This window comes from Lampetra fluviatilis, chromosome 44 (assembly GCF_964198595.1).
Source record: "Lampetra fluviatilis chromosome 44, kcLamFluv1.1, whole genome shotgun sequence".
Lineage (NCBI taxonomy): Eukaryota > Metazoa > Chordata > Hyperoartia > Petromyzontiformes > Petromyzontidae > Lampetra > Lampetra fluviatilis.
The window spans coordinates 8600031-8621634 of NC_136318.1; the positions used below are offsets into that span (position 1 = coordinate 8600031).

General features: G+C 42.0%; 1 protein-coding gene across 1 annotated transcript; it reads right to left on the bottom strand.

The window, feature by feature from the left end:
* Positions 1-6827: 6827 nt before the first annotated feature.
* On the bottom strand, positions 6828-20862 carry LOC144947357 (uncharacterized). The gene is made up of 5 exons (XM_078876632.1): positions 20581-20862; positions 20406-20469; positions 15323-15430; positions 12096-12207; positions 6828-10586 (listed from the first exon to the last, which is right to left on the bottom strand). The coding sequence occupies exons 1-5, from the start codon at positions 20655-20657 to the stop codon at positions 9670-9672; spliced, it is 1278 nt and encodes a 425-aa protein (XP_078732758.1). The 5' UTR covers positions 20658-20862; the 3' UTR covers positions 6828-9669.
* Positions 20863-21604: the final 742 nt, after the last annotated feature.

Sequence of the window (21604 nt, forward strand, 5' to 3'; positions counted from 1 at the left end):
ACCCTGATGCCTGTACATTTGGAGTTTGAATGTTATCCCCGTAGTCGCGTAGATTTTTATCCGGGACCTCTGGTTTTTCCCTCCACATTTAGAATCAACATCACGCGTTTAGAGTATTTGTGCTGCTAGTGATGTCTACGTGATAAGCCGCTTCGTTGAGCTATCATCTGTGGCTAGGTTCGCTTCTGATAAAGAACTATATAGCTCAGTGGGCCTTGACTGGTAATTTTTTTTTAAGTTGAATAGTTTGACTGAGTTCACTTTTGTTTAATCAGAGGCGGCTGGTAATGGCAACTCAGCGTTCTGTCCTCAGAGCCACCTTTGGTATTTAAATGTCTAATGGTTGTGTTTTGCGAATGTGCTATCAGGCAAGCCACTGCATTCGCAATGCATTTCTTGTATCGCGATGTCTGCGCAACTGGGTGGTAGTGCGGTCACGGCAATCGACGACAATTCCAGTGCTCGTGGAATTTAAGTCCAACCACGGACCCTCCCGATAGCGCACTTGCGGGGACCTTTATCGAATGTGCACCGTCCGCCAATTCGTGTGGGCGCGAAAGATACCACCGTGTTGTTCGCGAGCCCAGACCACCGTGAGCCAAACATTGGGCACTGCTCATGATTCATGAAGCTCTCTTTCATTTCCTGGGACACTTTGGAGGTAAATGCCTTTCCCATCTTGCTCAGACAACGGTCATGTCATTTTGGGACCTGCCTATTCCGAGACGCTATTTGGCCCGTACGTCAAATCTCCACGTGCGTTTGAACACCAACTGCCTTGAACAATGATATGTAAACAAATTGTTAGATGATTGTTGACGTAAGGGTTTTTCTTTTTCAAACGAGATGACTGCCCTTGGACTTTATAGCTTCAACATCTCAGGTATACATCGGTAATTGCCTTTGGAATGGTAAGTTATTTTTGTTAAATGCGTCTTGACGTCTCAAAGTTAAAATGCCATTAAATGCAAAAAGCTGCTATTAAAATTTTGATTTGTGAAAAGGCGGTGGAATGCAGCGGCGGTGTAATGGATATCGCCCCGAACTCGCAAGCCAGAGGTCGCCCGTTATTTGAACCGTTTGTTCCATTCTTAAAATCTCCCCACTTTTTTCTATCCAGACATATCAATGGGTACATCACAGTAAGCCTATCGGCAGGTCGCGTGCGGTGAGGTGAAGTGTGGGTACATATTCCAAGACTTCTGGCCAGCGGTGGAAGTGTCAGCCTAAATATGTTCGAGTGAGAGCCCTCTCGTGGAGAGCCTGCTGCCAGCAGTCACGTTAACAAGCACTTGCGGGGCTGAACCTTTACCTTTCCACTCGGTCACTGCACCGTTATCTGGAAGCGTTAGCGTGGCCTATGGACGTTCAAGCCGTGTCGGGTGGACGATGCGCTCCTCGTGTGAAGGTAATCCCATTCACAAGTTTACACCAATATCCGTTTGCGATGTTTAAGGTGCCTTGTGGAAAATACGAACCTGTGTACAGCATATGCCACGAGACAAACGTGTCCTTGTTGACGAGGCTTGCGAGTCAACAATTTCTGAAATCAGCCGCGCTTTGCATTACATCGCAATGACCACCAGAGTGTTGTTCGAACACCCTCCGTTGTAACTGCACGAGCGTTGCTGGAGCACTAATCACGAGATAAACCTGCGGTGATCTATCATCTGTCTCACATTGCAAATACTGCATTGGACAGTATGGACACAGCGAGTGCAATGCATTATTATTACTACGGCTAAACTCTCTCTTAAAACTATATTTTTTATTTTTGCCAGGTAAGACCCACTAAGCTATATCGCTATTTTGCAGAAGCGACATGGTCACAAATGATAACCCAATGGAATGATAACCAAATGTAAGCCTACGTGTTAAACCAATACAAATTGCTTGCCATGTGGAAATGTATAGCAGCCAAATACTTTCAACTGCATGCTGATTCTAAATGTGGAGGGAAAAACTGCAGGAAAAGGAGACAAATCCACGCGACCACGAGGAGAGAGACACGCAAACTCCAAATATGCAACAGGCGTCAGGGTCTGGACCGAAACCAGGACCTCCGTTATATGAGGCGAGGTAATTAACATTTCGCCAGGTGACATGCCACCTGATGAGCATCGTAGATGCCCCCTGAGACCGCTCTACTCGGGATCAGAGGGTGGGCAGGAATGCAATGATTCATTGACTCATAGATGTAACATAAATCCATAACTGTCATTTCTACGTATGCAAGAAACTAGCGTTAACAATTGCGAGTATATGTAAATGTAACTTTCAGGCTTATGGAACAAACAATATAACAGGATAAGGAGATGAGACAAAAAATGTCTCATCTCCTTATCAATATTTGAGCGTGGATTATAAACTACATTCAGTTAAGTTGGTATGCAGTAGCTTTTGGAAGCGTCTCGTCATATTAACTCATGTACGAATTCTTGACAGTCTTTACCCCAAATTGCTTCATCGTTCTTGTTAAATTATTGTTCGCCTTGTCCCGTTTGCAACGGAGTCGACGGCTCTGCTTTCCCCACTCGCCACTTTGCCCGACATCTGACTTGACAAGAAGAGCCAGGATTCTCAGGTAGGGGGGGCAACCCCTCCAGCAATGAAAAATGATAGAGGAGTTGTTAGTAAGTAAGGACTTGTCCCTTGATTTTTATTCGACGCGTGTGCGGCGATGGCGCAGCCATCGATCGAGGGTCGAATTCGAACCGCGTCGTGTGATCGGCATCGCGCTCGCTGAAGGTGTCGATGCCTTCAGGGAAGTCGTGTGGCTGTATACGCAACTGCGCACAATTATGAGTCACTTATAACTGCTTTGCCGTTACTTATTGCCAATTATGGACTCAGACTATTGTCCTATCATCTCATAGAGTCCCTGGCACATAATAATATGCTACACAGTGGCAGTGGGGTCGCAAAATGCTGAATTATTACAAATAAACCCCAATGATCCGATCGAAATGAGGGAATTCGATCGGATCATTGGGGGGGCACGTGCCACCCCGCCAGTGCGCCTGGTCGAGTCTCGCGTTGTGGGTCGTGTGAAGTCGCTTCTGAAAAAGACCTATGCAGCTAAGCGGGCCTCACCTGGTGAAATAAAAATAATAAGTAAATAGTGTGTACCTCAGATTCCCCACACCTCAAATTAGCACGGTTGGTTACGTACGGTGTGAAAGAAGTTCAACATACACACACATGACCCACAGTGCCTTGCTGATCTCATCACGCAAACTCCGGTCAGCATCGCAGCGGATTTTGGCTCGCTATCGTACAAAGACGGTCACCGCATCGCGCGCTTTCAGACGCGCTGCTGCGGCCGTCTGGAACGCTCTTGCTGCTGATCCGCTGGAACTTTGAACATTTAAATTATCTACATTAAGATTTCTTTAGAACTGCGTGTTGTTCTTCTTGGTTCTTTCGGTAAAGTCACGTAGAATGGAAATAATAAAATAATAACAATAAAACATAATAAAATAATTCTCACGTTTCGGCCACAACGCAAGCAGCCGTTGTGGCCGAAACATCGTGAGAATTATTTTATTATGTTTTATTGTTATTATTTTATTACTTCCCTTCTACGTGACTTTACCGAAAGAACCAAGAAGATGAATCCCTGCAGTCACTGCGTGTTGTGTTTAGCTTGTTGTCCTTCCCCCGGACTTCCGATGAGACGCGTGAGTGAGATGGTTTGTGCAAGCGCTGACTGGCCCAAGCTATCGCCACAGTAGCCGGCCCGATAACACAGCACCGACGCATGTATTTACAGTATGTTGAACTTCCTTAGCACCGTATGTTTTCATCCCTGCTAGTCTGAGGTGCGGTGATATGGGCAACAAACTAAACACAAAAATCACATTCTAAAGAAATTCGTTTTCAATCTGGACGATTTAGAAGTGCGCAGCTCCAGCTGTGTCCTAATGTCGGGACGGAAGAGCGTTCCAGACGGCACGCGGGAGCAGCGCATCTGAAAGTGCGCGTGCGATGCAGTGACCCGTCTTTGTTGGACTGTTAAGACACGTGAGTGCAGCTGCCCGCGAGTGCCGCAGTCACCCATGACCCCCGCACCTCCAATGAGCACGGTTGACTTCGCACGATGCGCAGTGAGTTGTGGCGGCCCTCCTCGTCACTGCCACGGGCATTGTTGTTCATCTTGGTCAGTCCGTCGCACAAGACGTCGCTATGCCCTGGCCCGCGAGGCTCAAGGGTCACCAGTCAGGGGCCATCCGTTTAGTGCGCACGCAAAGTAGCAAGGGGCCATCCGTTTAGTGCGTACGTAAAAATCGGTCAAAACGTGACCCCTCCCCCCTCCCTGTACGCACGCGGACTTTTTACACCCCCCACCCACCTGCGTACGTACGCCTGACGCACCCCCCCCCCCGCCGAATCCTATAGAACGCCGATATTTAATCCACGCAGAAACGATCAATGATTAATAATATGAACGTGTTTAAGCAAACAGATAGTCCACCGCCGGACTATCTAACACATTTAAAGGCCAATGTAGACAAATTATTATCGAGGCTTCACCAACACCTCCCCCCCATCGTTTTCTATGCGTACAATGTCAGTAGACCCCCCCATACGCATGCTACGCATTTGGGTTATCCCGTCCATGCGTACTTACTAAACGAATAGCCCCTAGGTTAGTTAGTTCCCCGTGCCCAGGCTACGATGTGGTGGTGGTGGCTAGCGGGTGAGAAACGACAGCGTCCACAACCTCCTTCTTGCGGCTGCCTCTCAAGTGTGCAAACAAAACGTTTTCATCAAGTCAACGCGCCACACTACAATTATTGTTTTTGTTTGTGTTTAGACGAGCGGGTTGGAAACCTGCTGCTCCTAAGACGCACATGCGCGACTCTTTACTGACTGCTTCGTGATGTAATGTATGTATTCACATGCACCGCGGCTCTTTAAAATATTGAGTTTGTACCAAATTCGAAAAAAACATTGCCCTTCTCGTTGAGGGTTGCCGACCATTGGCTTAGACCAAGTGCAGGATGCTGGAAGATGTTTTCATCAGTCTCAGATCATCATTACGTGGTCGTGTGCAGTATGCATGCAACTAGTCAAACGCTGCTGTGTAATTTAACGATTGTTTTTATCTGGGGGTCATGTTTCAGTTGAATCAATTATTTTGAATTACACTAAACCTACAATGCAATGCTGAATCTCATTGTGTGCTGTAATGAGCAGTTGAGTAGCCTTAAATCACGGTTTCTGTACAGCGAGGTTTTCGAAGCTGTTAAAGAATAAGCTTGCCCGGCTCCCGTTCACTCGTGTGAACAAGTGCAGGCAAACTCGTGACAGCACGCGTCTCGAAGAGATGGAGCGTGTGGAGGGAAAGCAACCTCCCTGTAACACTCATGCCTCGTCCATGTATGTACGATGTTGAACTCTTTTCGCACCGTACGTTGTCAACCGCGCTAATCGGAGGTGCGGGGGAAAGACAGCAAACTAAAAACAAAAAGCAGTTCTGAAGAAATTATTTTTTAAATCTAGATTTAAAAGTGCATAGCTGCAGTGACTTCCTAATATCGGAAGAGCGTTCCAGACGGCCGCAGAAGTAGCAGCATCTGAAAGCACGCGATGCAGTGGTCCGTCTTTGTTCGATGGTTAAAACCAAGGCCGTAGCCATGGAGTCAACATTGGGGGGGGGGGGGGGGCAAATCTTCCAGGGGGTCTGGGGTTCCCCCCCCCCCCCAGAAAAATAAAATCTAAATTTGAAAACTCTTTTCCTGCCAAAAAAATATTTAAAAAATTCACTAACACATAGGATGGACTTTTTATTTATTTTTTACAATAATGTCTAATAGTGTATTCTATTACATTGCTGTTTTTTCTTTTTTACCTTTTCTTGTTTCATTGTATGTAATGGCAGAGATTAGGGATTAATAACGTACAACCATAACCACAATCATATAAACAGAAATCTATTTTATAGCAATATATTGGGGGGGGGGGACATTTTGAGCATGTGCTGCATTATAATTACGGCCTTGGTTAAAACACGTGAGTACTACAGCTACCCCGCACCTCCCAATAAGCACGGTCGACTTTGTACGATGCGAAATAAGTTCAACAAACATATGTAGCGAGTCCCGATGTCACTACACAAACATAGACATACATATCCACACCCCTGTTGACACATTCTCCTTTGCCTCCCGCAATGAAGAATTCCACAAACTCCTTCCGTCATCCGCAAATAACTCATCAGCAACACTTTATTAAATCCCTTCTGTCATTTCTACTCCAGTTCCTTCCACTACTCTAAAACAAATACTCGAGTGTCTAAAAAATCTAATGTTGTGCTCGAAGAGCTGCCAATTAATAAACAGTGAATGTACTACAATTTCTTGCTGGTCATTTTTTATCTTAAAATGTCGGTCACGCTTTTCAGTGCTATGAATTAATGAAAGTATTTTTTACGCAATAATGTTGGCATTTAATATACATCCTCATGAAATGTGTTTTGAGGTGTATTTATACTGTAGTTGCATTATCCAAACAGGTTTAAAGCAAATATTCTAAACTTCATGAACATGAAATATGTTTAACATCACACATGCTCCATTCAGGAGTGGTGATATCTTATCGTTATAAATTAAAAACTAATTTCTTTAGTACTACGTTTTGTTTAGTTTGTCCTTCCCCTGCACCTCCGATGAGTACGGTGCCAAAGAAGTTCAACATGCATACATACAATCGTTCCATTACATCAAAGAAAGTTTGGAAATGCATTTAAGTGCACCTTCACAGTGATATTATGTAAAATGTACGCGTGCTATTCCATGTGCTGCATAAGGAACAAATAACACGGTGCTTCCTGAAACGCGAAAGGTTTGTCTCCTATTTTTATTTCCATTTAACAAACTAAACTTACAAAAAATGAATGAGCTACAGTTAATGCTCAACAAACACATTTGTTTCTAAGTTGTGTGATCACTGGTTTATATAGCCCCTCGGTCAAGGCGCTATATAAGTTTAAATAAGATGAAGACACGAATAATTTAGCGTAGGCCAATGCAATCTTATACAGAGCAAACCCAGTCACACACGTATCGCATTATTTCAACAAAATAAACGTAAGCACACTCTCGTTAGGCTAAAGATTACATTTTATTCACGAACAGAATATAGATTTAAAATTATCCACTATGTGTTTATAATCTTAGTGCATTTGTATCGCTACAGTGAAGTCTGGAACATTCTCATCTTTCCTGCTTCTTTGGTGAACCTCCATTCACTTTCCTCGTCGAAAAAAAAACCAACAAATGTAAAAATAACTTGGTTTAAAATAATTTAATTTATCGTATTAGAAGCAGCAACAAGTGACACTACTACATGTACATACATAATGTACAGCAATACTAGTGGCAGACTAACACAATGATAGCGTCGAGGAATACAAACTTCAGTCATCCGCCAACATTTTCGTGTACATTCTGTTGCTCGAACACCATTACAAAAATATTTATTTTCTCCAAAAAACATTTTAAGACAAAACAGCCTCGCCTAAATGTAGGCAAAAAAAATGGTACATTTTAAAACAAAATATATACACGAAGCTCTCACGTTTCTCGGGCCAAGCCAAATTACCGTTCCGTTTGTTGGAGTGCCAGACCCTGTCTGAAAATGTTATGCCGTTTGATAAAGTTTGCATCTGTTGTAATGGGGTTTTTTTTGCACGTGAAAATTACACAAAACAAATTGTAAATCGTTTGCAGAATTATACACGAGGCAAAAGCAAATTGCTTGTAATCATGTAATTGGATTGCTGTGCATTGCTGTTGTAAGATCCTTACAATAGTACAATAGCTACTGACAGCCAAATCACTTTTACGATTCATCACAGGCCTATGTTGGCCAACATATCGCTAGCTATGTCACTATCATCATTCACCACAGGCTTATATTGGCCAATTATACATATTTTGAGTGTTTTGTATGTGAATGCATTGCCAAATAAATCCTGTATCAATGTCGTTATGTTAGTAACGTGCAAACAATGTGTGAATTTTATCTTTGTTTTTTTACACAGTACAGGCTATATACTTATTTTAGTCATTAACAATGTTATGATTGCTCGCTATTCATACCATTACTATACTGTGAATGTATTGTTTATATAAAGTTATATTAACAGGTATCCTAATTTTTATTCATGAGGATTAATGAAAACTTATGTGATTGTTTAGAAATGGACAATATTTAACACCGTTATGATTATATTTTTAACGTAAATTGTGACGGAAAAACACAACTTGTTAAAGCTCAGACCTGCGCACAAAACCTAATTCTGTTAAACATGATCAAGAGTGGATAATATTATCCAAACATTGAAACCTAATGTGGCAAGGCCCTGTACAGAAAGCAACAATCAAAGCGTCTAAGGTAGTGCAAGTTATAAAGCACGGAACACCACGCAAAATACTCTCGTGATTATCATTAAAGCCGAGTACAGATCCTATGTTATAATGTACCTTTATTATAGACTTAAATAGTTTAACAATAACATTGCTTTTATAACGTTTAGACCACACAGTTGAAGCTACATGGGTTTTTGTGACTCAAGTCACAATGCTGGATCCCGTAGCATCCACAGACCGTAAACCGACACAGCCAATATTACAAAGCTCCATGAATTGACCGCTGTTAATTTCAGATGTGCTTTCAACTTGAACAGAAACAAATTATATACCACAACATTTTGTTTTAATCCAAGCGATTCAAACAACTTTAATTTGTAATTACTCTTTCTTCACATATGCAACTTGACAATTTGTCCTGGTCTGAAAATGTCTATATTTGCACCACCGTGACATAAAAATATAGCAAACTATACTATTCACGTCAACACTGCCCATGAAGTTTTGTAAGCATTAAGGTCCATATGCAGAAACAACTTTGTACATTGTTGATTTTGTTAACCAGTGTTCAGCAACTCTCACTCCACCACATTCTGGAACGCAATACTTGGTGACACACAACGTAGTTCAAAGTGTGTGTGTGATCTTCCATCATTAAAATGTACTTCAGTATTAAATAGATGTTCATAAATGTGTTTAGTCATGTATATTTTTCGTTTGTGTGCTACACATTTTTTTCATTTTAATTCACCTTCAGAGTCCACATTTTAGGCACATTGTAGGTCTGCTGCATCCACATTTCTCTTACAATAAACATAAAACTTTTAACACCAGGTGTGTTTTGCTTTCTTCCAGTTTATTTAAAACTTGCTAACACTCACTGTAACCACCCTCATTTCACAACACTCACTTTAAGTAATGCCAATATGAGCATTCTTTCCAAAACGTGATTTAAAAAACATAACCATGGTAATGCAGGTCGATGCAGCTTGCAGGCATTTTAATAATTGTCTCACAAACACAAGTGGCCTTTTAGATTTGGGTAGAAAACAATGGACTTTGTAAACAAAATTGTTCATTGAGCCTCCAGAAAGTCAAGTTTACCTTCATCAGACAGAATCAGACTATTTGTTTATACTGGAGGAATCTGATGAGCTATGAAGATGTCCAGTAGGGGTGGGTAAGAACGTTCATAGCAGCTATGAAGACAGTGGGGAACTTAAAAATAAAGAATCCATGGAAAACACAAACTGCGGAGACTCGCACTGGGAAAGAGGTTGCTCATCTCCGAGCCTCACTCAATATCGTCCTCGGAGGCCGGGCTGCTCGGAGTGCCGATGCTGGATAGGCTTTGCTGCTGCTGCTGCATGTTGTGCAGAGCTGCAGCGGCGAGCGCAGGTGGCAGACCCGAGTAGAGCAGCGGGAACGGCATCTTGTCCAGGAGTGGCGCAAAGCCGTGCGCAGCCTTTCCTTCCACCATGGGTCCGTACGCGGCCGCAGCCGCAGCCGCGGCCGCCGCCGGGTGCACCAGGTAGAAGGGCACGATAAAGGGCTGGTTCGGCCCGTTCGTAGCCAGTTCCGACGCGCAACCTGCTCCCCGTTCGCCGCCCAGCGGTGCCGCCCGCGCCGCCGTCGCGTCCGCCCGACACTCGGGCTCCACCTTGAAGCGCCGCTTCTTGGATCGGCGGTCGGGCGCGTGCCCGGCCACCCGTTCGCGCTTCACCCGCGCCCCCTCACGGCAGCCGCCCCCGCCGGCGCACCGGGCGCCACCGTCCCCGCCGTAGCCGCTGTCGCTGTCCGTGTCGCTGTTCGAGGACGCCCGCGTCGCGTCGCCAGCCCCATCCGCCGCCGCGGGGTGGGGGGATCCCGCCGCCTCCGTGCCGCCAGAGGCGGCGCCGCCTCCGAGGGCGCCCCTTCGGATGACGGGAACGCAGTGTGGCCCTCCAGCTCCCCTTCTGCTGCCGTCTTCTTCTTCTTCTTCGGCGGCGGTGGTACAGGAGCGAGGGTCGACGGAGAGAGGAGACGCGACGCCGTCAGGAAAGCCCAGGGTGACAGCCCTCTGCAGGTGGCTGAGCAGGCCGGGGCTGCTGGCTTCACACGCCCCCCACCTCTCCTGGCGCGCCAGGTATGTGAGGACCTCACGTGCGCACGCGTGGTAGCCCAGCCGGAAAGCCTGCAGCCCAGTCTGGTCGTCGAGTTCTGGCTGCTCTCCTGAACCAAGCAGTACAGCAGACATGATGTTAATATTATTGTGCATATACCCTTAATAGTAGCCCCTCATATGAAGGCACTCTGGTTTTCTCCCTCATGCTACTCCTTCATGTAATTTGGCTAAATATCCCCAATGCAGCATCCTCGTGAATAAGAATATTGAGACCCAGTGAGGCTGCCTTAGACAAACAGATTACAGTGGTATATTTTGTTCCATGAGATCCATTGTTAAGGGTGCCGAAATAATCTAAATTATTATTCCTTTATTTATTTTCCACCCACATTCACATTTGTAGTTGTGCGCATAGTCTAAATCCATGTTGCTTCATTCCTTTCTCCCAAATTAACTCAATTCTAAGAAGAAATATGAAGAAAAAAAATGGTTCCACATTTTTAACCAGAAACGGATCCTTTTGTATCAGTTTCAAAACTATATTTCCTTATCTGATAGGAATCAATAATAAAACGGAGACGTTTACTCTGAAACTAAACATTTAGGAAGTGCACCCTAACCAATTTCAATTCCACATTACAATTAAAAAATAAGATGACAACAGAGTACATGGAATTGCAGATCACTTACATGTACCAACATAACCAAAAATGTATGTTAAGATTCCAGGAATTTGTAAGAATACAAAATAGATTAGATGCTTGCACCGAGCTCTCATACTCTGATGGTGCATTGTCTTTGAGTTGTGCGCCTTTTGGCGTCATCTGGTCCAACCCATGTGAGACTAGGCTCTAAGGAAAGCTGTCTCGGGTGTGGACCAATCAACTTCAAGGACAGTGCACATTATCAGAGTTATGTTCTGTTGTTTGTATTATGACTGCAGGTATTGCGGTCTATGCAAACATGACTCCTTGTAAAACGGTGTCAGTTTTGTTGCCAGATAGAAGGGTAAAAAACCAATTATCATATTTTTACAGGCAAATGAGGTTCCCATAGTGTAGATGCTTGCCACAAGCTCTCATACTCTGGTGGTGCATTGTCTTTGAGTTGTGCGCCTTTTGGCGTCATCTGGTCCAACCCATGTGACAGTAGGCTCTAAGGAAAGCTGTCTCGGGTGTGGACCAATCAACTTCAAGGACAGTGCACATTATCAGAGTTATGTTCTGTTGTTTGTATTATGACTGCAGGTATTGTGGTCTATGCAAACATGACTCCTTGTAAAAAGGTGTCAGTTTTGTTGCCAGATAGAAGGGTAAAAAACCAATTATGAATAGGGTTTATTGATATTTAATGCATGTTAAGTCTCTCAACAGGGATTTTATTCTACCTCTATATGTGTTGATTTATTAGAAAAAAAATAAACTAAAGTTACGTTGTACAGTGTCAATAAATGAACATGGCATTACTCGCTTAAGTTGTAAAGTCAAGTTTACGCATTCTGGTTTTAAGGAATGCAATTTGATTGCCATAGAATTGGATGTGAAAAAAATGCTCTCGTTTTTTTTTCCTTTCTATAGTCTACAACTGTGATGGTGCAATTCTGTTCTGCCACGCACCTTTCTGCAGTACATTAAGTCGCTCTTGCTGTTGCTGGGTCAGGGAAGTCAGTGTTTTCACGTGTTTCAATGTCAGTTCCAGCACCACAGCCTTCTCCAGATGACCCAGGGTCTACACTCACACAGTAAACATGTATTCACACGCATTATTACATGTGCACATGTGCAGAATGCTAAACGAGTGCAAGCAAACATGTGAATGAGCGTGACAATGACTTTAAAATTTAGGTTTTTTTATTCAGGAAATAATATCTTGACATGGGTTAATGGTTGCACTGATTGGTTGCTTAAATGTTGCTTTAATTTAGATTGTGTTTTCTAGACCTGATGGCAAGGTGCAGAGGCTGTGTTGGTTGTTGAATAATAATAGTGAAGATCAATCTATGCAACTGTTTGCACAATATGATCTGGAAAAAAGGTATCTAATGAAGAAAGCCAAACACAATTTGAGTATCTATAAAAAATGCTTTTTAATATGTACCATCTAGTGTCTTCCATAATTCAGAATTAGTTCTCCCATTTTTAAAATGCTTTTCCTACAGCTGACTGTTGCGTCTTATCTACTGCGCTGTGTACTGTATATTTAATCTCGGGTATTGCCAGACAGCCAGACAGGAATCCAGAGAGAAAACTTTTATTCTCATATACGGTAAACCCTTGGATTGCGAGCATAATTCGTTCCGGAAACGTGTTTGTAATCCAAAGCACTCGTATATCAAAGCACTCGTATATCAGTTGTGGTCACGTGACGCTCGGCAGACAAAGCGTATACACGTACTACTGATATTGCAAGACCTCGCTCGTTTATCAAATTAATATTTATTAAAAAAATTTGCTCGTCTTGCAAAACACTCGCAGACCAAGTTACTCGCAATCCAAGGTTTTACTGTATTTTTATATGACGTGTAGGGTTTGAAAGACGAATTATATATTTTGCCTGTGAGCACAAATATCCTTAAGTGCAGTACTAAATGCCCAGACTTCTAAGACCGTTTTGCATTGTGTACCATGTAGTGACGCACGGTTAACCTTTTGCAAGTTTGCAAATTTGGTTCCAAACGCTTGCATTAATGAGTTGACACACCTGACTGGAACAAAGGGTCTAATGTTTAATAGAAATGCATTTAAATTCCATGCAAGTCACATCAGACCTCACTATACAGAACCACATTGAGCAATGAGGTAATGGTAAGTGCCATATAGAAATTTGTGGAAGTACCAGTCTCTTTTGACCAGTGAGTTGTTTACGTGGCCAACAGACCAGTGTAGGGCTTAGATGTATGACTGAAATGAATCATCGTTTTACTTCGATAAAGTACTCCAACCATTACAAAAATGTCAAATAAGTTTGATTTTAGTGCAGAGTAATAACTTCAGCCCTGGCTTACAGTACAATAAGCATATTCCGTGGTGGACTACAAATCTTATGTAAACAAGTTTGAGTGCATGGATACTTTTGTATTGTGTTGTGCATGATAAATTATTGCTGCTTTGTTATGACAAAGCAGTCAATGCATCACGTTAACCTCAAACATTAATCACTGGCTAAAAACTAGGATACATTGGAGGCAGAAATATTTAATGTCTTTACTTGTGCGCTTCCGGATTTGACTCGGATGACACGTTTATAAACACGTACTTGGGTTTCTGGATGATTAAACGTCAGGAAAATTAATCACTTGTAAATGTAATCTGTCTTGGCTTATACCACACGTGCTTATGAAGAAAACGTCTTTAAAACATGTTGTCCTTGTGCACTGTCTGCCTATCAACGTCGCATTGTAACCCATTACAGCATTGCAGCACGCTGGAAATAGTTTCAGCACTACTAGTTGAAGTGTTTGATGGTGTAATATCATAGCAGAGGTTAAAAAGACAAAGAACTACACCATAACACATACATTACATGTAATACAAGAGAAAAAGTTGAAACTTAAATTAATCCATTAATAACATGTTCATTCTTTTTTCCAGTATACCTAGACAATTTTTAAAGACCTTAAGACACTTCGTGCATAATTGCCAACTTTTAATAAGACCGTGACCTGCCCTTTAGGCAATTATAAAATTAGCTGTCTTGTGTAAAATGCCTCATGCATAACTAAGTCTTCTACTGTGTGTTTTATGTCTCGCTGATACAAATATTCTACAATCTACAGCAATGCCAAGAAAAAAAAGCTAATATTTCAAGACAGCATAATTACTTTCAAAACTGTAACGCAAGCAAATAAAAAAAATTCAGAGGGGAAAAAAAAGAACACTTTCCATATTTTGAGAGAGAAAAAAATGTGCATGCTTTTAAAATAAGTATTAATTTGTTCTTCTCCTCCTCCTCCTCCTCCACATGAGGTGCAACAACTCTGCACCAGCTGTGCTTTCCCAATGAGGTAGAGTGGGAGGGAGGGATTGGAGGGAGAGAAAGTAGAGGGAGGGAGGGAGGTAGTGTGGCACAGTGGTTGTTGGGAAACGTGCCATTGCTAGGAAACGGTGGCAACGGTGGGATTTTGAGTCGCCTGCTGAGTGGAGGACAAGGGATATCAGGGAGCCACTACGCACTCAAGACAATTTTTCATTATGCGACAGCCACTTCTCGCCTGCTTTATAATAGATGTGCTTTCATGCAGGTGGCTGGCATTTACAATAATTATCTGAAATTGATGTCCATTATAAAGATGTCCTTTTTGTGCGAGAAAATCCATCTAAGGTGAATTCTATGGTTCATTTCAATGCATCATGAACTCACGTGGAGTCAAAATACTACATTTATATCTCCAATAATGCTTCTGATTACAAACATTATTATATAAGTGTCTGAGTTGAATTCGTATTGACTTCTGTTCTGCATTTGTGTTTTTGCTATATGTATATACTGTTGCCTATATAAAATTACAACATTTTAATAGACTGTTCTTTTACATAAAATTCCCAATCATGTTTCAACAGTTTTACTGATAAAAAATATATTATATAAAACAAACATCATATAATGTCCTTCTCCTTGCATGAACTGCAAATCCAAAAGTAAGTAATTGTCATGTTTGATTGAACAAAAATAATCGCATGCAAGTTTACAAAACCATAATTGTAATGAACAAGTATTTAAAGCATTGGAAAATGAACATACAAACCTCAGCAACATCCAATCAATACAAGCTCATATTATACTCTGACATATAAACAGACACAGGTTGAAGTAATATTAAACACAGAATTTGTGCAGGACCTACTGATAGTTTGAGATGTTCAGGGAGCAAATCTTTGAGCTGTGCGATGCACTCATTAATGCGATCCCTCCTTTTCTTCTCTATGAGTCGATGTGGTAGCTTGTATGCCTCCTGAAAACAAGCAAATCACAAAACATTAATTTGACATGTATAACAATAACAGTTAACTTTTGTAGATACTTCAGATGTAAATGTGAAGAAAATATATGCTGCTAATTGGGTTTAGTTAAAAATACTCAAAAGAAATCTTTAAAGACGTTCGAAACTTCCTTTAATATTGAAAACAGCTCAGAAAGTTTTCTTACTGAATGCTATCTTTCAAGGTTATTTCTATCTTTTTGGGTTGCAGGAATAGGCCATAGACTGTCTAATCACAATACAAGGGGTGGCCAAATTTATTGACAATACAGGACACATATCAACAACGTCATATAGCTAAGAGCCATGGACGCCATCCACTAAAAAGCTGTTAAAATTATAAAAAAAATATGAAAAATCAAGTGCTCTAGCAGATCATGTTTAAATAACACGGTTGGCTACGTATGGCGCGAAAGAAGTTCAATATACAGAGATACAATTAAGGGCACATTTTCTGAGCAGGTCATGCGGGGTGGTCATGCGGCCGACTTTCTCATGGATTTGAATTTCTGAATACATACGGGAGCAGTGTACTCGTGTTTGGCTCTGCTGCCAGGGGCACTGCCCCTGGGCAACTCCTAATTCCATAGGTTGTTCCTGTTTCTACAGAAATAAAGGTACATTAAGAAGTTTAAAATAAGCTGTGGTATCTACCAAGCCACAATTGAATTGCCCGGAAATTGAATGCGGCTCATGAGCCGTAATTTGGCCACCATTAATATTGTACGAAGTAGTATTCTCTACTCCGTTATCAAAATGGTGCTATACATTCCACAAGCACAGTTATTAAGCTGTTTGAATAGAACGTGTTAAAACTTGTCTGGAAATATATGCTTGGATATATTTGGTTGACGTACGTAATTTTTAAAATTTAACTGCATGTTTTATTTCGATTTAAAGCTTTCGTGACTGCAAGGATTCATATTCTTGGTTCTTTCAGTAAAGTCATGTAGAAGGGAAATAATAAAATAATAAAAATAAAACAATAACATTTTCACGACGTTTCGATTGAAATACAAGCAATCATCATCAGGTGTGAAAACCACAGCAAGAAAATTTGAAAAAAGTGGCGTTTTATTATTATTTTATTATTTCCCTTCTACATGACTTTACCGAAAGAACCAAGAATATGCATGTTTTATTTTAGCCATGAGGGGTTTTGGAGACAGTGCGTGTAGTTTTGTTATTCCTCCGTTGAAGGAGCGCAGGATAACAGTGGTATACTACTGGTATACTTTGGGTTGCATTGGCCACAATCGCACTGTGCTTTGTCTCTGATTTCCATTTATGAAAATTTGCACATTGGCCTGTTGATGTTCTGATGTGGTTGTCCAAGCCAGGATAAGCAATGTATGAGTCTCAACTGAGGTGTTTATTCTGACCATCCACATTCATCCTACATCGACAGTAAAATATGTCCAGGGTGTAGCAGTAACCATTGTGAAAATTGCTCAATGTAACTACTTTAAAAATGTAACCCAATGAAAGTACATAGTCATCACCCTGGACGTCTCAATGAAATATGTAATAATGAAGTGCCACGATGACTGTAAAAGTATGTGTCTCACTTTGCAAATGACAGTAGCCTAATAGCCCCTCGTGCTTGCCAACTCCCCAGATTTAGTAGAGAGCTTACGGGGCTTTAAATTGACGGGCATCTGACCCCCGAGGCAAGGGCAAATTTATTTAGTTTTTTGCTAATGGCACCCTCGATAATCCATGGGTGTTTGTGTCAAAGGAAAACCAAAGGATTACCCAGCACTGTCCCCCGTACATGAGTGAAATGGAATAAAGCGCTAAACGAGCACACGTCACACTCGTTGCTGCAATGGATCAATGCTCTCAGTGTACGCAAGTGGTTTGCTTGCAGTCGACACCTGTCCACCGGTATACACAACCGGTTTGAGCTTTGTAAAATAATGTAATGTAAGCAAGTCATTTTATAATTCGACATTTAATTGAAGAGGATAATGTCGTTATTCCGAGCCGTTAAGTTCTCGTTTACCGAGTTGTTGTTTGTGTACAAATACATAGTTTCTGGGCCACTTGTTTCACAGGCACTTTTGGTAGAAAAAATAATGCCAAGACGAGGGATGGGAGCACATGTTTTACCACTGAAATGTATGTTTCAAGCAGAAATTGTTCAAGCAATTAATTTATTCTCAAATCATTAACTTTTTCTCTAGCATACCTTTGCATTAATTCACAAAATGTAGATTTCATTATTCACCAATACATCATAAAAACTCTTGTCCAATATTTACTAAGATACTATTAGAACTTAGGGGATGGGTGAAATTATATTTTCATCAAAATTTCATTCTAGTCAGTTCAAGTATTTGAATATAAAAGTAATTCCCAACGGTCTATCTGAAAATTATTTTCAGTAAATGTAAAAAGATTACTGCTGTGTCAAATGCGTTTTGAAGAATATTAGGAAAAAGCTAATCTCATATATGTGCACGTTTGTAATAAACTTGCAGCTATTTGTTTTTTCAAGAATGTCTTTCAACAACACAAGTGGTCTGGATGAGCCTCATGATTGTGTGCCAATTTTTCAATGGCCACACACCTGCTGTTTTAAATGAGAAACATTTTTCTCACATGCATAGTTGCTCTTACATTATAAATGTGCTTTCCTAACTATGGTGGGACGCAAAACTCAGGCGACCATAAATTAGCCTGTTATTGTGCATCACTTCAGTATGCACTGACAAACCTAACAAACGTTTCTTTGCAAATAATTGCTTCTTCTGCAATGTCAAATTCCACAGTACTACTTCTGCTTTTGCCTCTGACCAAAGCACCCATAATGTGAAGCGATCTCATTAGATCTTGAAAGCTAACTAGATTTTACACTGTTTTTGATGGGCAACGACCATGCATAAAACCGGTAGTTATAGGCTGAGGGGGGTACTTTGTGGGCAGTGCAGAGGGCAGTACAGAGATATCAATTGTTGTACTGTACTGTATCCCCATGTCTATGTTCCACATCATCATAAACCAGCATAGACCAGTGTTGTGAAATATCGTCAAATAACCCCCACGACCCGTCCAATGTGGGGAGTATTTACAAGCAGGGTAGATTCATGTCCATATAGTCTTGTTTTCAGATTGCTAGTGATTCATAATTCTATAATATGAAAAATTAGTTCTGGTTAGGGGTTGGTTATTTAATTTCAGGGTATTGGGTTTGAGCCACAGTCAAGGTCACCACTCTTTTTTTTTTATGCCACACAAGGTTAATTACGACCTTTATGTCTGCAGGATATAATAGATCAGTTGCTAAAACATAAAGCTGCACAGCTAATGGGGGAAGAGTTTAAATCTTTGGCAGGGTCGACTCAGGCCATAGTATATCATATCCCTCTGAGGCTTAATGTGATTGTTTAATCACGAGATTTGGCTTACACCATTGGGAACCACCACGAATATCGGCTCAAGACTTCTCACCGTTAACAACGCAGATAGGAGACCCGCAAAATTATGCCCAAGCATTATCCAGGCTCAATCCAAGCATTATCCAGGCTCAAATTATGCTTAGCTTCCGAGATATCTGAGACCGGGCGAATTGCGGGATATGTTCATGCACAGCTTTAAGCAAATTCAGAAGCAGAATGTTTATTTAAACTTGAGGAATCCGATGAGCTGTAAAGCGGTAGTCCAGTCGGGGCGGGTAAGAACGTTTCAACAAACAATACAGTTAATTCAAGATTTGAAGCTTTCGTGACTGCAAGGATTCATACTCTTATGTTTTTTCGGTGAAGTCACGTAGTGGAAAAAAAATAATAAAATAATAGACTTAATAATATAAATAAGTTTTGTAAAGATGTCTATTTTTTTTTTCAAAACATTAAATTACAGCGATGACGTGGCCATGTATATTATACAAAATATTATCATTATTATTTCTATTATTTACTTATTTTTACCAACGTGACTTTACCGAAAAAACCTAAGAGTATGATTACAATTCCCTTCCTGTTTGTATCAATCTCTCTAAAATGCTACCAACAATCCCCAAAGCATATCTCTTCATATAGCAATAGGTTTTTTTTATTAAAGGTGTCAGTTTTTGTACCAGTTGAAAGGGTAAAAAACCTATTGCTATATTTTGCCACTGGTAAAGGAGGTCTCATAGTGCATATCTCTTCATATTGGGCACCAAAGCGTGACAGCTGAGCCCCTATCTTTGACTTACGAACACTTACTGCGATTTTGATTTAAAGCTTACTGCCATGCTTACGTGGGGCATTACAACAACACAAACATGCTCCAATGTAAATGAGCATTGCGTTTTATAATTTGCTATTCATTCAATGAGATTTATGTAATCGCCTGCCATCCAAGGCTCCCCTTTCAATCGCGTGGGTTCTCTCACCCGAGTTAAATGTATTTGTTTTAAACAAAGGTGTCCCATTATTAAAGGCAATAGCCCGAAACGTCGGGCAGTAGATTCGTGTTGAGTTGTTTACAGAAATTGTGCATCGCTGCCGAATGTTTAATAATAAAAAATGCATTAACTTAATGGAAGTTCAGATGTGTTCAAATGTATTATTGTAATTGTTGCAAACTAATAAAAAAAAGACACGTTAATATATTAATGTTGTAAATAAAGGAGGTCAAAAGTTTTGTAAAGATGTCTAATTAAATATTTTTTTCAAAACATTCAATTACAGCGATGACGTGCCATGTATATTATACAAAACAACACATTGCACATATGAAAGCATATTTTATATTTTACAAATGAAATATTAATTCACTATTGAAAATAAGCATCAGCCATGTACACCATTTAATTCGCTTATTGTTTGAAAGGGTACAGTCTGGCAATTGCCATCAGCAAATAGTACATATTTGTGATTGAATTGCTTGCTTATTTATAGTTAACACAGTACACACTTCAAGGAATTTAACTTAACGATAAGTAACATAAGAGGCTCACTTTGCTGTCTTCTCTCCGAAACGCGCGACCGCCTTTGCAGATGAACAGCGGCGGGAACTCCACGCTGCATTAAACAAACAAACAAACAACTTAACAACATCAACAACAACAGAGCTAAAATCCTATAACGTCGTTAACTTATTAACGAAACAACACCAAACACTCGCACCCCCACCTCCTCAGGTCGTGCAGGTCCAGCTCGTCCCCCTTCACGGAATTAAAATTCGGGACGCGGTGATCCATGTTCAACATTTTTTTTTTCGCGCAATCGAATTGCGAGTTGAATTCTGAGGGAAAGTGAATGGCTCTCCTTTAATATAATCTATTTTAGATATATTTCGTACATGAATTGCAATTTATAACCCCCCCCCCCACTATTTGCTTTGCGCGGGAAAGCGAAGAGGCGCCAACGCTGCTGCTGCTGCCTCGGCTCGCCGCTCTCCTCCTGCCGTGTCGACTCGCGCGCCACACGGGGAGGTGGGGCACGAGGGGGGGGGGGTACAGAGGGGGAGGGGTAGAGGGGGGGAGGGGTAGAGGGGGGGAGGGGTAGAGGGGGGGAGGGCTAAAGGGGGGAGGGGTAAAGGGGGGGAGGGGTAAAGAGGGGGGGTGGACGTCCCCCCCACCCGTCGTTACCCCCCCCAACACCCGTCTTTACCCCCCACCCATCTTTACCCCCACCCCTCTTTACTCCCCCCACCCCTCTTTACCCCCCCCCACCCCTCTTTACCCCCCACCCCTCTTTACCCCCCCCCACCCGTCTTTACCCCCCCACCCGTCTTTACCCCCCCCACCACCCTTCTTTACCCCCCCCACCACCCTTCTTTACCCCCCCACCCCTCTTTACACCGTCACGTGACCGTCCGCGCGCGCCATGTGTGCGACCAGACGAGACGCCCGCAACACGTGACCACCCCCCCCGCACTCCACCCACCCGGCTCGCCCCCCTTTCCGCCCACGACCGCAGCCCCCCCCCCTTATCACACCCCCACCCCAACTCCTCGTTGCCCTCAATCAACACAGCTAGCCCCGCCCCCTCACCGTGGGCGAGCCCCGCCCCTCGGCTCACGTGCCCTGAACGTGCGGTGCCTCGCGTGCAGGCGGGTGACAGTTATATAATTATTTAGCTACATTCTCTCTTTTTAAAGAGGCACTGCACAATGTCCCCACACCGCACTACGCGTACGTGTAACGTAACAATT

Coding starts and splice junctions, on each gene's coding strand:
- LOC144947357 (XM_078876632.1), bottom strand. CDS start 20,657: ATGTTGAACATGGATCACCGCGTCCCGAATTTTAATTCCGTGAAGGGG. Junction 20,470..20,580: donor GACCTGCACGACCTGAGGAG/GTGGGGGTGCGA, acceptor TGTTTAATGCAG/CGTGGAGTTCCCGCCGCTGT. Junction 15,431..20,405: donor TTCGGAGAGAAGACAGCAAA/GTGAGCCTCTTA, acceptor GCTTGTTTTCAG/GAGGCATACAAGCTACCACA.